This window comes from Cnephaeus nilssonii (genome assembly GCF_951640355.1).
Source record: "Cnephaeus nilssonii genome assembly, chromosome: 22".
Classification (NCBI taxonomy): domain Eukaryota; kingdom Metazoa; phylum Chordata; class Mammalia; order Chiroptera; family Vespertilionidae; genus Cnephaeus; species Cnephaeus nilssonii.
The window spans coordinates 6,804,978-6,819,943 of NC_137093.1; the positions used below are offsets into that span (position 1 = coordinate 6,804,978).

The window sequence follows — 14,966 nt, forward strand, 5'->3', positions numbered from 1 at the left end:
ACAGCACCCGGTGCCCGGTGCATCCAAGGTGGTTGCTGTTGTACCTGTAGCTGCTCGGCGAGTTTCCGCTCCCGAGACCGGGAGGACGGGTGGCGGCACCGGTGGGAGTGAGCACGGAAGCCTCCCGGGGTCTGACCCGCCTCTGCTCACACCTGCGTCTTTCCAGAGCCGCAGCCGTGAGGGAGGGGCGAGGCTCGACCTGCAAGGCAGCTGCTGCGGGGACGGAAGGACCTGGGAGGTGGGCTCCGGGCCCCTCCCCGCCTTCCCAGCCCCGGGGCGGGCGCTCCCACGCCCCGCAGTGCGCGAAGCCGGCGCGCGCTAGGACCGCGCGCGCCGCCCTCCGCCGCTATAAGAGGCCGCGCTCGCGCCCCACGCGGAACCCGCGGCTCAGACCGGTCCCGGCGTCCCGACTCGCGTTGAACCCGAGGCCGGACCGGCCGCTGCGCAACCGACGCCGCCCCGGGCCTGTGAGGGACGCGCGCCCCGGAGCCCCCGCCGTGGGCACCATGGGCGCTGCCCAGTCCGCGTCCGAGGAGATTCGGGAGCTCGCGGGCAAGACGGGCTGTGAGTACCGCGCGGGGCACGGGCGCGGGGGCACGGGCGGGGCCGCCGCGGGTTCGCGCGGGGAGTCCCAGCCCGCCGCCGCCGGCCGGGCTTCGCGCCGCTGGCTGTGTGACCTTGGGCCGGTGGCTGGCCCTCTCTGCGCTCAGCCTCGGCCGCCTTCCAAGGGGTTCCTGCCGGCCACCTGGCCGGCTGCGGCGCGGAGCCAGAGGGGATGCTGAAAAGTGCCGCGGCCGCTCCTCCTGGCCGCTCCGCGAGTTGGCGGGTCCCCCCGGGACTGCGGACCGGGAGGGCAGGGCCGGGTCCCCCGCGCAGGGCAGGCGCCGGCGGGGAGAGCGCCTGGCTACGCCCCGCTGGCGCGCAGGCACCTGCAAGTCCTCGGCTTCGGTTGCGCAGGGGGCGGAAAGTTTTGCAATCGGCCGCAGCTGGGTGGGACCCGGGCTCCGGCCCCGTCCTCCCCTCTGCAAAATGGGCTCAGGTGGGCGCGCCTCCCGGGCAGCGGGCAGGTGTGAGCGAGGCAGCGTCCACACAGCACTTTGCGGGAGCCCGCGACCTTCCTCGAGTCGCGGGGACTCCCGGGACCCGCAGAGGCGGGGCGCACGGGGAGGCCAGCGCGGCCGAGGTGACCGCAGGGACCTGACGGGCGGAAGCGCCTGTCTGCCCAAGCCCAGCCGGGCTGCAAACCGGACCGTGGGCTCCGGGGCCGGGCTCAGCCGGCTGTGAAGAGGGGCGTGGGCCGGAGACCAGGGAGGCCTGGGGAGCGGGCAGGCTGGCTTTGGAGATGGACAGACAGGGTGGGAACTCTGCCTGCACCACTTCCTTCCCGGCGGTGTGACCTTGGACCAGTCCTTTTACCTCGCCGGGTCTTGGTTTCCTCTCTTTGGAGCAGGATTTCTGCCAGTACCTGGTAGATGCTCCAGTGGTGGGAGCTGCAGATGTTATTTCTAAGGAGCTGGCTCCTGGCACCTGCTTTGAGTTGGGTGCGGACAGCCCGTGTCTGTAGTCAGTCATGGGGGGAAACCAGCCATTTGTGCGTGGGCTGCAAGCCGACTCCTGACCCCCAATCTGAACACCTCTTTCAGGAGAATTGAATGGAAATGACAGAAACCCCTTAACAATTGGAGTGAGTGAGTGTGTGTGTGTGTGTATACACACATGTCCACATACACATACGTATGTATATATCTTCAGTGCGCAAATACAGAACTATCTATAGGAAAAAAGGTGTGGTGATACACACACACACACACACACACACACACACACATACACATACATACATACTGGAGGCCCGATGCACGAAATTTGTGCACGGGGTTTGGGGGGGATGGAGGGGTCCCTCAACCTGGCCTGCGCCCTCTAGCAGTCCGGGAGCCCTCAGGGGATGTCCCACTGCCGAGGTGGGAGAGGCTCCTGCCACCACAGCTCTGCTCGCCAGCTGTTAGCCGGGCTCAGAGTTTCTGGCTGTGGGAGTGCACTGACCACCAGGGGGCAGCTCCTGCGTTGAGCGTCTGCCCCCAGTGGTCAGAGCATGTCATAGCCACCGGTAGTTCTGCTGTTCGGTCGATTTGCATATTAGCCTTTTATTATATAGGATGTATAATATGGAACCCCTTTGTGAAAAAGGGGGAATGCGAGTATATATTTGTAAATGCCATATTTGCATCAAGGACTTGGGAAGGACCCATAGGCAGTAAGAATAATGAATATATATGGGGGATTGGGTGGATAGGGGGAGTGAGCTTTTCACTGTAAACCTAGTCATATTTTCATTTTGAACCACGTGTGAATATTTCACTTCTTCAAATGTTTTATAAAGTCCAGTTCCACCCCCAGGCTAACAGGGAGGTAGGGTTCCCCTCGGCCTTCCTTGGCTCGGCGCTGATTTTATTTTTCGAATGCCCTCTCGTCGCCTCTCACTGTCTTGTATCTGGGCTGGTGGGAGTGGGGTTCTTTGTAGCTAACAGCTTTCCCAGAAGGGTGGGCTGGCCACCAGGGGCCCCACCTCTCAGGCAGCCCCCACGGCAGGCTGGCAGGCAATCGGGGAATTCGGCGGGTTGTGGGCTTGACAGGTGATGGAGCTGCAGAGCATGCTGGGATTCTTGTCTGTTTCCTGGGGCTGCTCCCGGTGGGCGGAGGGGTGACATGCAGGTGTTCCTGCTCCACGGCCCTCCTGGGCGTGGCTGAAGCAGCGTCCCCTCTTGCTGGCCGGAACTCGGATTCCGCCTCCCGGGGGAGGAGGGCAGATGGTGGGTCGGGGCAGGGGTTCTGAGGTCTGAGGGGAGGAGTGCCTTCCGCTCTCTGAACTGGAGGTAAATAGGAGTTCCCCCTAGTCCTCCGCAGGCGCCCACGCAGTCTGAGCGTGGTCAGCAGTATTTATGGACCGGGGACTGGGGAGGCGGAAGAGACCCGGAGAGGCGGCCGTTCCTGAGGGGAGACACACAGTACAATCAAATCAACTCCCAAGCATCAAGCTCTGTGAACAAGGCACCGTGGGAGCCTGAGGGTCAGAGCAGGGGCAGGGGCGCATGTCTTTAGGGTGGACAGGAGGCCGCTCTGAGGAGGGCGGTGGTCATGGAACAGAACCCCAGAGGAGGAGGAGCCAGTCACATGGTCAGAGGAAGTGCAGTTTGGACAGAAGGAACAGCAGCTGCAGCGTCCCGTTGAGGACAGTGAGTGAGAGCTGAGATGCGGACCAGCACAGTCTAGAGCCGCACTCACTGAAGGGTCTCGGGCGGGGTGTGGCTCGGTGCTCAGTAAGATCGGCCCGGCTTTGCGCACAGCCGCATGGCTGGTCGCTGGGCACAGCTCAGGGCTAAAACTTGGCCTCACTTCTTCCCGGGCCAGGACCTTTAGCAAGCCACGTTCCCTCTCTGAGCACCAGCACCCACCTGGATCCTGGGCTGCCGGGCTCTCCCAGCCTCTCCCTTCCTGCAGGCTCCGCTCGGAAGCCATGAGTCGGGCGAGCAGAGGCTGGTGCTGGCAGGCATGGCCCTTGAGCACCAGGCTCTGTGCCGAGCTCTCTGTGCACTCGGGTGGACTCTTCATCCTCCTCCTCCAGGGAAGGCAGATTTGCAGACAGGGAAACTGAGGCTCAGAGGGTAAAACTTGCCTGTGGTCCCACGGCTTGTCAGTGGAGGAGGGGGTGGGTCACAGGATCCCCCGTGCACGGTCCGGCGCCACTGCTTCCCTGGGTGTAGCGGCCTCGGGGGGGGGGGGGGGGGAGCCTGCCCACCTCTCCTCCTCACCCCCGGGCCTTTGCACATGCCTCTGCCTGGCGCACGCTTTCATTTTACTGTGCACGATGCGGGATTTGCCTTTGGGATCCTCTGTGACCACCGCCCAGGTTAAGGCTACAAACGTGTCCTCTTCGCTCTGCCTCTTTAGGAGCTCATGCCCTGCAGCAGGGGTGGGGGACCGTTTTTCCGCCACGGGCCGTGTGGGTATTTATAACATCATTCGAGGACCAGACAGAATTACCTACTTACACATTAGCCTGCTCTGTTTGGTCAAACATTGAATTAACTCACCCCAATGCCCCCGCAGGGCCAGACCACATGATTTTGAGGGCCTTACACGGCCCGCGGGCCGGACGTTCCCCACCCCTGCTTTCCGCCATTCAGGGCTCAGCTGAGCTGTTCTTCCGTCCAGAAAGCCACCCCTGGCTACTTTCTCCCCGTCCAACTTGTGTGGGTGAAAGGGTGACCTCAGGACGCCGCAGCCCTGTGCCCCCTCCCACAGCAGCCACGTGACAGCCTGCTGTCATTGTTGGTGCTGTCACCTGTCAGTGCCCTTAGATGGGAATGAAGGTGCCCCCCGCTTTGTACACGATGTGTGGTCCTCACTGACAACCCGAGGTTCACGTTAAAGGGGTGATGACTGAGGACTTGATAACCCGAGGAGTATTGCCCAGGAGCCTGTGTCCAGTAGAAAACCTAGTCCTCCCCCCACCCACCAGCTGGCCTTGGCCATGCTGCGCCCCCCCCCCCCCCCCCCGGCTTCTCTGGTTCCCTCCTTGCGCCATGCATCCATCCCATTGGCTTCAGCACTGAAGCAGCTTCACCAAAAATAGGCCCGAGCACTCCTCGCCCACGCAGGGCATCGCCGGGGCTGCGCGCCCACCGCCTCTGCCTGGTGGAGTCGCACTGACTGATTGAAAGCATAAACAAGCATTCCCAGCCGTCACTTCGGAGCCAGGAAAGCTGGTTAGCTGGTGGCTAAAACCATTAAAAACTCCGGCGAAGGCGTCCTGGTTGCGTGGGGTCCTGTGCCGCCCTTCTGATCACGCCGGGCGTGGGTCCCGAGGTGTGAAATGGTCCCTGGACAGGAAGAAGGAGTCCTGCCCCTTCGCCACCTCGAGCTGGCCTGGAGGGAGCCCCACTTCCTGACCCCCCCCCCCCCCCCCCCCCGCCCCGACTGTGCCTGCTCCAGGCTTGGAAAGGAAATAGTGAGAGGAGGCTTCTGGGAAAGGTGAAGGGTCTGTTTTTTCCTTCGGGCTCCCAACAGCTCCACAGCACGTCTGTGTGGATGCCAAGACGTTGCCAGGAGGAGGAAGAAAAAACAGTCTCCCAGATCTGAGTGCTTAATGGTAATAGCGAATGTGTTCCCCCTGCTGGCATCTGCCAAGGGCCGGCCGAGCCGCGTCCTCCTCCACGTTCGCCCATGGGCCCTCCCAGCAGCACTGCCGTTCCCCTGTCAGAGACGAGGACATGGAGGCTCAGGAGATGGGGTGACTTGCCCAAGGCCACGGACTACTGAGTAGAGTCAGGGTTCCGTTCCTGGTCTAAGCCCCAGACCTCGACATTTGGGGGCGGGGTGGGGGGAAACCTGGCCGGTGGGGTGCAGTTTCCACTGGATTCTCACTGTTGGCCAGGACTTCCAGGTCAGAAAGTCTCCAGGTGGCCCTGGACCGTGACCTCGCCCCCTTCACCACCTGCTCCAGGTGCGGGATCCCCTGGGGGACCAGATGGCTCCCCTCCCTCCAGATGCTCAGGGGCTGGAGGGCGAGGACAGGCTGACCGGCCGCTGTGCTGCTCCTCTTGTCGCCAAGACCAGCAGAACCTGCCCAGCTCCTTTCCAATTCCTCTGGAGAGGACAGCGGCTTTTAACTTGGGGTGCTCGGGGAGTCTCTGCACCCATGAACTAGGGTGCAGGATTATGTTGTGTGACTCAAGGGGAGGAGGGCCGTGGACCCCCAGCACTCCAGCTCTCGGCAGTGTGGAGGTGTATTCCATTGCGCATAAGTCATACCTCAGTAGGAGAAGCATGGCAGCCCTGAGCGAATTAGAAGAAGCACGGCTCCCGGGCGGGGAGGGCCAGTCCCCACCGGCTGAGCTCTCAGGGCAGGTCCCCGGAGGCAGAGGCCTGGCATCCTGGGCACAGTGGTCAAGACCGTGGGAGGAGCCCTCTCCATGTTGGTGACGGGGGGAGGTGTCCCGACCTCCCCTGCCCCCTCCCTGGGCGCTCACTGTGGAAACGGGTAGGCCTGGAAGTTTGCCAAAGGGCTGGGCAGCAAGTGAATTTGCCTTCTGGGAAAGCACCCCGCGCTGGCCCATGCTGATGTTTGTGTTCTGTTCAGCGGGGGCCAGGCCCCTCCCGGGAGTAGCTGTGCAGCCCGGCCTGGAGCTGGTGGTCCCGGGTTGGTCTGGGGCTGCCTTGCTGAGACGCCTGGGCAGGGCCATCGCCCTCCATGAGCCCCCGTGTCCGCCCGTGGAAATGGGGGCGGTTGGCCAACCAGCCGGGATGTGAATGAGGCAACGGTGGCTCCTCCTTGGCCACTTCATGTCCATCACCTCCTGACCCTCCTAAGAGCCCCCAGGAGGCAGGGCCACAACTGTAGCCAGTTTACCAATGAGGAAGGACACTGAGGCTCGGGGACTGCTCAGGTCGTTTAGGTGCTGAGTGCGGGACCCAAATTCAACACCAGGCCTTTCAGTAAGTTCAAGGAGAAACAGCCTCTCTCCCCGCCCCCCCCCCCCCCCGTGACCCCAGCCCCACCTGGTGCAGACTGAGGCCTGGGTCGGCAGGTCTGTCGTCTGGGAGAAGCCTTGCTGCGGCCCCAGGACCTTGTTCACAGTGTCCCCCATGCTCGCTGACTGAGTTGGCAAGGGGAGAACGGGACCTCAGGCAGAAAGGTTCTGGGCGATGTGGAAAGTTCTAGAATTGTGGGCTCTCCCGGGGGGGGGGGGGGGAGGGCAGGCTCAGCGGTGAGCAGTGTGAGCGGAGTGAGGAGCCCTGGGAGGAAGAGGCTGCTATCCGCCACCTCGTCCGTTTCTGGTGCCTCGCCGTGTGGCCCACGTGTTGCAGGAGGTTCGTGTTTTCCCGGCGTGGAATCCACATCAAGACTCTTCAGCTCCACGGATTCGGATTCGTAGCAGTTGGATCCCTTGTGCCTCTTTCTTGCCGCTCCCACCCCCACGCTGGCAGGATACTTGTTTGTGAGTTAATGGTCCCCAGAATGCAGCGTGAATTTAATCAACGCTCAGATGCACCATACGCCCAGTCACACAGACAGAAGACCTCGGGCGTCGATAAGATGCATTTCCTGCTGCAAGGCACTTCGGTATCTCCTATCGCAAGCTGAGGGAACGAGGCGTTTTCGGCTCAGAAGTGCCCCGTGCTCTGGGAAGATACGGCAGGGCCTCCTCCTGCTCATGCTGGTGGCACTGAGCAAGGTGACAGGGAGGAGCCGGCACCCAGGCCCTGCCAGCCGTCCTGTCTCCGGCTCTAATTGTATTATTAATTCATAAAGCCAGGAGGTTGAGTGGGTGGTTTCCGCTGGTGGCGGCCACCTTAAGCACGAGGACAAAAGGACCCTTTGTTGTCCCAGCAGTGTGACCTTTGGGGACTGGCAGGCTGTCTGCAGCGGGTCTTCCGTTCTGGGCACAGCTCCCTGGGAGATGAGCAGGAGCGGTCAGGTCCGAAGGCCGCAGCACCTCCTGGAGCGTGGGCAGGGGGCCAGGCAGGAGGCACCAGCATGTTGACGAGGCTTAGACAGCGACGGGAAGAGAAGGTGGCTCACGTGAATGACTCCCCTGTGCCCTGAGGGTGGACGGGTGTTCCCTCCTTCCGCCTGGCACTCAGGCCAGGGTCCCAGTGATCAAAGAAGCCCTTGTGAGTGCCCAGCACAGGCCTCACCCAGCTGGTGATGCTAAGGAGCTCTTCTGTCTCGTCATCACCTGCTTCCTGAGAGCTCAGCCAGCTTGACCTTGACCAGCAGACAGATGTGGGTTTGATTCACGGTGCCTGGTTCACTGTCGAGGCAAGTAACTTTGCCTCCAGATCTCAGTTTCCTCATCTGTAGAATGGGAATGTGTCACAGGGGTGTTGTCAGAATGCAATGAGAATCAGTAAAGCTCTGGACACGTTGTAAGTGTTCAGTAGTGGCTGGTAGCTACTAATGTTGCTGATAAGCCTTTCAGAAGCTGGCTACACTTCTCCTTTTTAAGGGCATTGTTAACTCTCTTCAGTAATTCTGCTCTTGACATGTCTGCCGTCTGTGACATCCCTGAAATTAGTCATTATCTTGCCCTTGTGCTGATGATCAGGGACCTTAACATGCTTTAAGTTGTAACACATTTTCTTTATTTATAAAACCTACTAGAGGCCCGGTGCATGAAAATTCATGCACTGGACCGGGGGGTCCCTCAGCCTGGCCTGCCCCCTCGCACAGTCCAGGAGCCCTCAGGGGCGGGAGGCGACCCAGCGATCAGGGGAAGGTGATGCCCCATCACACCTCTGCTGCTGCCACTGTAAGCCTCAGCTGGCCCTGGTTACCTGAGCCTCGGGCAGCCCTGGGCGGCTGGGCAGCCACCATCCAAGGCTTTACGCCTCGGGCCGGCCCTGGGTGGCTGGGCAGCCGCCATCCGAGGCTTGCCTGTGTCTCAGGCCGGCCCTGGGCGGCTGGGGGGCTGAGAGGGCTGGGGGACTCCAGAGACAGGCTCGCGGCAAGGCGGGCCTGAGGGGACTGGGCACTGCCACCTTGTGGCTGTGGGCGCCGCCATCTTTGAGGGCGTGGCAGTCAATTAGCATATTCCCTCCTTATTGGCTGTGAGCGCCATTATCTTTGAGGGCAGGGCAGTAATTAGCATATTCCCTCCTTATTGGCTGTGGGCGCTGCCATCTTTGAGGGCAGGGCAGTCATTTAGCATATTCCCTCTTTATTAGATAGGATTGGTTTTATTGTTTTGTGCAGACCCTATTAATTATTGCAACTGTTCTGTATAGGTTTTGTTTTCTTCTTATGTAACATACCTTTTATAGATTTTTTTTTCCCATGAGTCTCTGTGTGTTGTCAGTTTTGTCTGAAAATGTGGTTATTTGCCAGCATACACAAATGATCATTTACCTGGATATAAAATTTGAGGTTGTTGCATATTTTCTTTCAGCACTTTATGGTCTCTTGTTGAGAAGTCAGCTCTGTTGTCTAATATTTCTTTGTAGAAATCTGCTTTTTTTTTTTTGCTTGTTTTACTTGTTTTTTTAATTATACTGTGTCTCAGGTGTGAATTTATTTTATTTATCCTGTCTGAGAATGGTTTATGCTGTTTTATTCTAAAGGCAACTCATGTCTTCCATCACAAAAATAATATCTCTCTCCTTTCTTTTTATCATCTTCCTCAGTAATTCTTATAAGAAATATGTAGGACCAGAAATATGTCATTCTGTCCTGAATACTTCTTTACCTTATTTTCATATTTTCTTTTTATTGCTTCATGCTATCTGGCTCAGTTCATTAGATCTGTCTTGCAGTTCACTAATTCTCTCTTTAGCTATTACAACTTTGCTGCTTTAGCCTAACTATTAAGTTTTTTAATTCCAATGACTTTTTTCCCCCCTCAATGACTTTTTTAAAACATTGTAAAAGTTCTATATGGTTTTCCAATTCACTACTTTGGTCATGAGATACTGCTTTTTATTTTCGTAATAACTTAAAGCTTACTACGTAGTCTCTTCTGCTTCACCTTCTTGAGGTGCTGGTCCTTTTTGTGAATGGTGTCTGCTGACTCTCCCATATGGTGTTTTATTTGCTGTGTGGTTTGATTTTTTATTATGAGCTCATCCTCGATTGTGCTGTCTCCCTCTGGCTTCCACATCCTTTCAGAACTATCTTCAGCTCCACATTTATGCCGAAGCCAAACCAGGGGAGGTGAGCTTACTGAAAGCACCACTCCCACGAGGCTCCGGGTACCCTGGGTCACAGAAGCGCCTCACACAGGGCTGTGCGTGGATGTGCTCGGTCCCTGGGGCCGTCACTGGCTGGGAAACACTGTTTACGTGAACTCTCCGTTTGCCTTTCCTGCACCGCAGAGGTTTGGATTCTTCACCCGTGCACGGCGCAGGCTGGTGTGATTCATCACAGGCCTGGCTCTCTCCTCTGCGCCCTGCCGCCTCCTCCGCGGGTTCATCTTGCTTGCTGACGCCCAGGGCCGGAGGGGAACAGTTTCCTGGCCCACCTACATGGAGAAGCAGCCTTTGTGCCTCAGCGTTTGCTGGAGCCTCACTCCCAGCTCATGCAGAGCGTAGACCCCTCTGTCAGTCCGCGGGCTGGAGCCCCACACGTGGCTGTCAGAGCTGTGCCATCGCGGTCCCCTCCGCACCCTCCGCAGCATCGGCACGCCCACCTGCTGGGCCCGAGCTCCCTCCTTGCTCTGGCACCTGGGGGTTTCCCTTTCTTCTCAGCTTAGGGGTGTATTTCATGTTTTGTTTTTCTTATTTTATCCAGTGTTTTATGTGTTTGCAGTGGGATGGAGAGTCTGTTAGCAGGATTGGAGTTCTTTATCCAATGTCCTTGCATAAGAAGCCCTCACGCCCTAGCTGGTTTGGCTCAGTGTATAGAGCGTCGGCCAGTGGACTCAAGGGTCCCGGGTTCGATTCCCGTCAAGGGCACATGCCCGGGTTGTGGGCTCGGTCCCCAGTAGGGGGCGTGTAGGAGGCAGCCAATCAATGATTCCTTCTCATCATTGATGTTTCTGTCTCTTCCTCTCCCTTTCTCTCTGAAATGAATAAAAATACATTAAAAACAACAAAAAAGAAGCCCTCACACTTTCCATAAGCCCATCTCCGCTTGGTGTGGCCTCCGCATAATTCTGGAGCTGAAGGTAGTTCTGGGAGGATGTGAAAACCAGTTCCTCAGATGCTCTGAACAACACCCACTCCCTAAATCTCTGATTCTCTGTTGCTCCCCCCTTTATCATCTTTAGTCTTTTTATTAGAATAGAGACATCTTTGTCTCCTCAGTGACATCAATGTCATGTCTTCATTACTCCAGTCCCTTCTCGGTTTGGGCATACAGCATAGTAAACGGGGACGAGAAACAATGCCGGAGTCATAGACCTGTCGTCTGCAGCTGTGTGACCTTCAGCCAGTGACTTAACCCCTCTGAGACTCCGCTTCCTGACCTGTGAGACGGGGGGATACTCGCCCTCGGAGGCAGGCCCTGTTCGGAAGGCCACGTAAGATAATGTCTGCCAGGCATTGGGCTTGGTCTCTGCCGCTGAGGAAATGCTAACACATGGCAGTTATTATTACTTTGCAAAGCAAATGGCAGAGAACACAGCGTGGCGGTAGGGAGCTGAGCGAGGACGAGCGAAGCGCAGGCTGCGTGATGTGGAGTCATGCACACCCACCCTGACAGCTTTCCCAGTTGTCTCCTCGCTTCTGAGAAGAAAGTCAGCCACGTCACGCCGTCCAGCTTCCCCTCCAGTCCGAGAACCGGGGTCCCTTCTGCGTAGGGAAGACGCGCAGAGATCCAGAAACGAGACCAGCCGCGCCTGAGGTTAAAATAAACGCCGACACCACGCCGCCTGGGCCCGGCCGCTCACGCCGGGAATGCCTGGGCTCTTGCACTTACCGAGTGGGCTGGAGTTGGCATGAAAAGGGCGTGAAGGCGCGGGATCAAAGCCAGCCAGCCAGCCAGCCATCTTCTAGTTGCTGCTGCTGCTGTGGAACAGAACTGGGTTTGGTAACCTCCCTCCCAAGGCCGAGTGCCCCAGGCCGTCTTCGGTTCATTGTGGAGTCCCGGCAGCAGGGCGTGGTCTGTAACGTGTACCCATTGGGCACGTGGCTGCAGGGGGAGGCAGGTGAAGGAGAGGAGGCCTCGGGGCTGGGAGGCCCGGCTGTCACTGCTTTGCCTGTAGCCCCAGGCGGCACACAGCAGGTGGCCTCTTCCCTCCTGAGCCTGGAGCCACCGAAGAGCCTCAGAGGCACCAGGGACTCATGCTTTACGGGCATCACGACCACTCTCGTGGCCGCTCCCGTGTCTCGGGCTCCTGCCAGGTCCAGTGCCAAGTGTGCGGGTGGTTTGCTGTTAAATTGGGGCAAAATTCATCAAATGCACCATCTTCGCCATTTTAAAGTGTCTAAGGCGATGGCATTACGTGCCTCCGAAGTGTAGTGCAAACATTACCCGTATTTCCAGAACGTCTTCATCGCCCCAGAAAGAAACTTCATGCCCGTTGGCAGTCGCTCTGATCCCCCAACCCGCAGCCCCTGGCAGCCACTTTCTGTCTCCATGTGTTCGTTTGTGCCGGACATTTCACATACAGGGGAGCAGAGCATCGTGGGCTTTGGGGACTGGCTTCTTTCTCTTAGCATGTTTCCCAGGTTCATGCATGTTGTGGCGTGTCATTACTGCATATTTGGGGGGGGGGGGTTGGAATCATTCCAGTGCACGGAGGGACCACATTTGGTGACCCCCCCACCAGCTGACGGACATTGGATGTTTCCACATTTTGGTGATGGTGCGTGCTCGTGGTTGTTTTTCACGGGGGAGCAGCTTCGTGAAGGCGGCGCTATTATTACCTGCGTCTGCGGAGGAGGGGTGCAGCCCAGGAAGACAGCGGAGTAGGACGCGGCGGCAGCTCTGGGCAGGGGCGTGGGCTCCCCTCTGTCTGGCCTGCCTCATCTCTGTACTCCGGGCTGCAGCCCTGCCTGGCCGAGTCCTGGCCAGTCTGAGGGACACCTGAGCAGGAGAGCTTCGGGGGCCCTGAAGGCCCCTGAGACCTTCCCAGGGAGGCCCCTGGTGTCCCAGGGCCCGCACGCAGGCAGGCGCTGCGGGGGGAGCAGGGCGGCACCTGGGCACCCCTGGAGAGAGCGGGCGCATGCTCTCAGACGCCCTTGCTGAACCCCCCACTCCACCATCCCCCCACTCCCACCCCCACCCCAGCACCTGGACTGCTCCACCTGCCCGCATCTCCCGGGTTCCCAGACCCATCATGTGCATCCACCCTCCATTCTGCCCCCAGACACATGGAATCTTGTTCCCTGCCTTAGCACCCTCCGTAAACTCAGGGCGAAATCTCAATGCCTTAGCCCCCTGGTCGGCAAACTCATTAGTCCACAGAGCCAAATATCAACAGTACAACGATTGAAATTTCTTTTGAGAGCCAAATTTTTTAAACTTAAACTTCTTCTAATGCCACTTCTTCAAAACAGACTCGCCCAGGCCGTGGTTTTTTGTGGAAGAGCCACACTCAAGGGGCCAAAGAGCCGCATGTGGCTCTCGAGCCGCAGTTTGCCGACCAAGGCCTTAGCCCAACCTGTGCCCCTGCCCCCGCCTGGCAAGCTGACTCTGCAATTGTTATCCTGGGTCCCGGCCAGGTGACGCGCACCTTCACGACTGCACCCCAGCATCTAGCAGGTGCCTGGCAGATCAGAGGCGCTCAGTAAATGTCTCTTCTTCTTTTTTTTATTTAAAGCAGTTCATTTTTTTTATTTTTTAAAATTCTTTATTGTTTAAAGTATCCTATATAATAAAGAGCTAATATGCTAATTAGACTGGACAGCAGAACGACCTTCTGGAACGACCTTCTGGAACGACCTTCTGGAACGACAAGTGGGAGGAGGGCGGGGTCACGGGGCTGCGAGGCCGCCGGGGCTGTGAAGGCCTACCCTTGCAAGAATTTTGTGCATTGGGCCTCTAGTTACATAAAGTATTACATATGTCTCCTTTTACCCCCATTGACCTCTCCTTGGCCACCCCCTCGCCCCAGCACATGCCCTCACCCCCCTGGTGTCTGTGTCCATTGGTTAGGCTTATATGCATGCATACAAGCCCTTTGGTTGATCTCTTACCCCCACCTCCACCCTCCCCTGCCTTCCCTCTGAGGTTTGATGGTCTGTTTGATGCTTCTATGTCTCTATCTTTGTTCATCAGTTTATGTTGTTCATTGTATTCCACAAACGAGTGAGATCATGTGATATTTATCTTTCTCCGACTGGCTTATTTCACTTAGCATAATGCTCTCTAGTTCCATCCATGCTGTTGCAAATGGTGAGAATTCTTTCTTTTTTACAGCAGTTTAGTATTCCATTGTGTACATGTACCACAGTGTTTTAATCCACTCATCTACTGTTGGGCACTTAGGCTGTTTCCAAATCTTAGCTATGGTGAATTGTGCTATGAACATAGGGGTGCATATGTCCTTTCTGATTGGTGTTTCTGATTTCTTGGGATATATTCCTAGAAGTGGGGTTACTGGGTTAAATGGGAGTTCCATTTTTAGTTTTTTGAGGAAACTCCATACCGTTCTCCACAGTGGCTGCACCAGTCTGCATTCCCACCAGCAGTGCATGAGGGTTCCTTTTTCTCCGCATCCTCGCCAGCACTTGTTGTTTGTGGATTTGTTGATGGTAGCCATTCTGACAGGTGTGAGATAGTATCTCGTTGTTTTGATTTGCATCTCTCGGATGATTAGTGACTTTGAGCATGTTTTCATATGTCTCTTGGCCTTCTGTATGTCCACTTTTGAAAAGTGTCTATTTAGGTCCTTTGCCCATTTTTTGATTGGATAGTTTATCTTCCTTTTGTTAAGATGTGTGAGTTCCTTATAAATTTTGGAGATTAGGCCCTTATCAGATATAACATTGGCAAATATGTTCTCCCATGCAGTGGGCTTTCTTGTTGTTTCGCTGATGGTTTCTTTTGCTGTGCAGAAGCTTTTTATTTTGATGTAGTCCCATTTGTTTATTTTCTCCTTAGTCTCCATTGCCCTAGGAGCTGTATCGGTAAAGATATTTGCTGTGACATATGTCTGATATTTTGCTGCCTATGGATTCTTCTAAGATTTTTATGGTTTCCCATCTTACGTTAAAGTCCTTTATCCATTTTGAGATTATTTTTGTGTATGGTGTAAGTTGGTGGTCTAATTTCAATTTTTTTTGCATGTATCTGTCCAATTTTCCCAACACCATTTATTGAAGAGACTGTCTTGACTCCGTTGTATGTTCTTGCCTCCTTTGTCAAATATTAATTGAGTATAATGGCTTGGGTCAATTTCTGGGTTCTCTGTTCTGTTCCATTGGTCTATATGTCTGTTCTTATGTCAGTACCAGGCAGTTTTGAGAACAATGGCTTTGTAATATTGTGATCCCTCCAACTTTGTTCTTCTTTCTCAAGATGGCAG

General features: G+C 56.5%; 1 protein-coding gene across 3 annotated transcripts in view; it reads left to right on the forward strand.

The window, feature by feature from the left end:
- Nucleotides 1-222: 222 nt before the first annotated feature.
- TESC (tescalcin) overlaps nt 223-14,966 on the forward strand; it is a 68,147-nt gene continuing 53,403 nt past the window's right edge. For all 3 annotated transcript variants that reach the window (XM_079762452.1, XM_079762453.1, XM_079762454.1), the window contains exon 1: nt 223-564. In XM_079762452.1, coding sequence (XP_079618578.1) covers nt 507-564 — 58 coding nt within the window. In that variant the 5' untranslated portion in view covers nt 223-506. The remainder of the gene's footprint in view (nt 565-14,966) is intronic.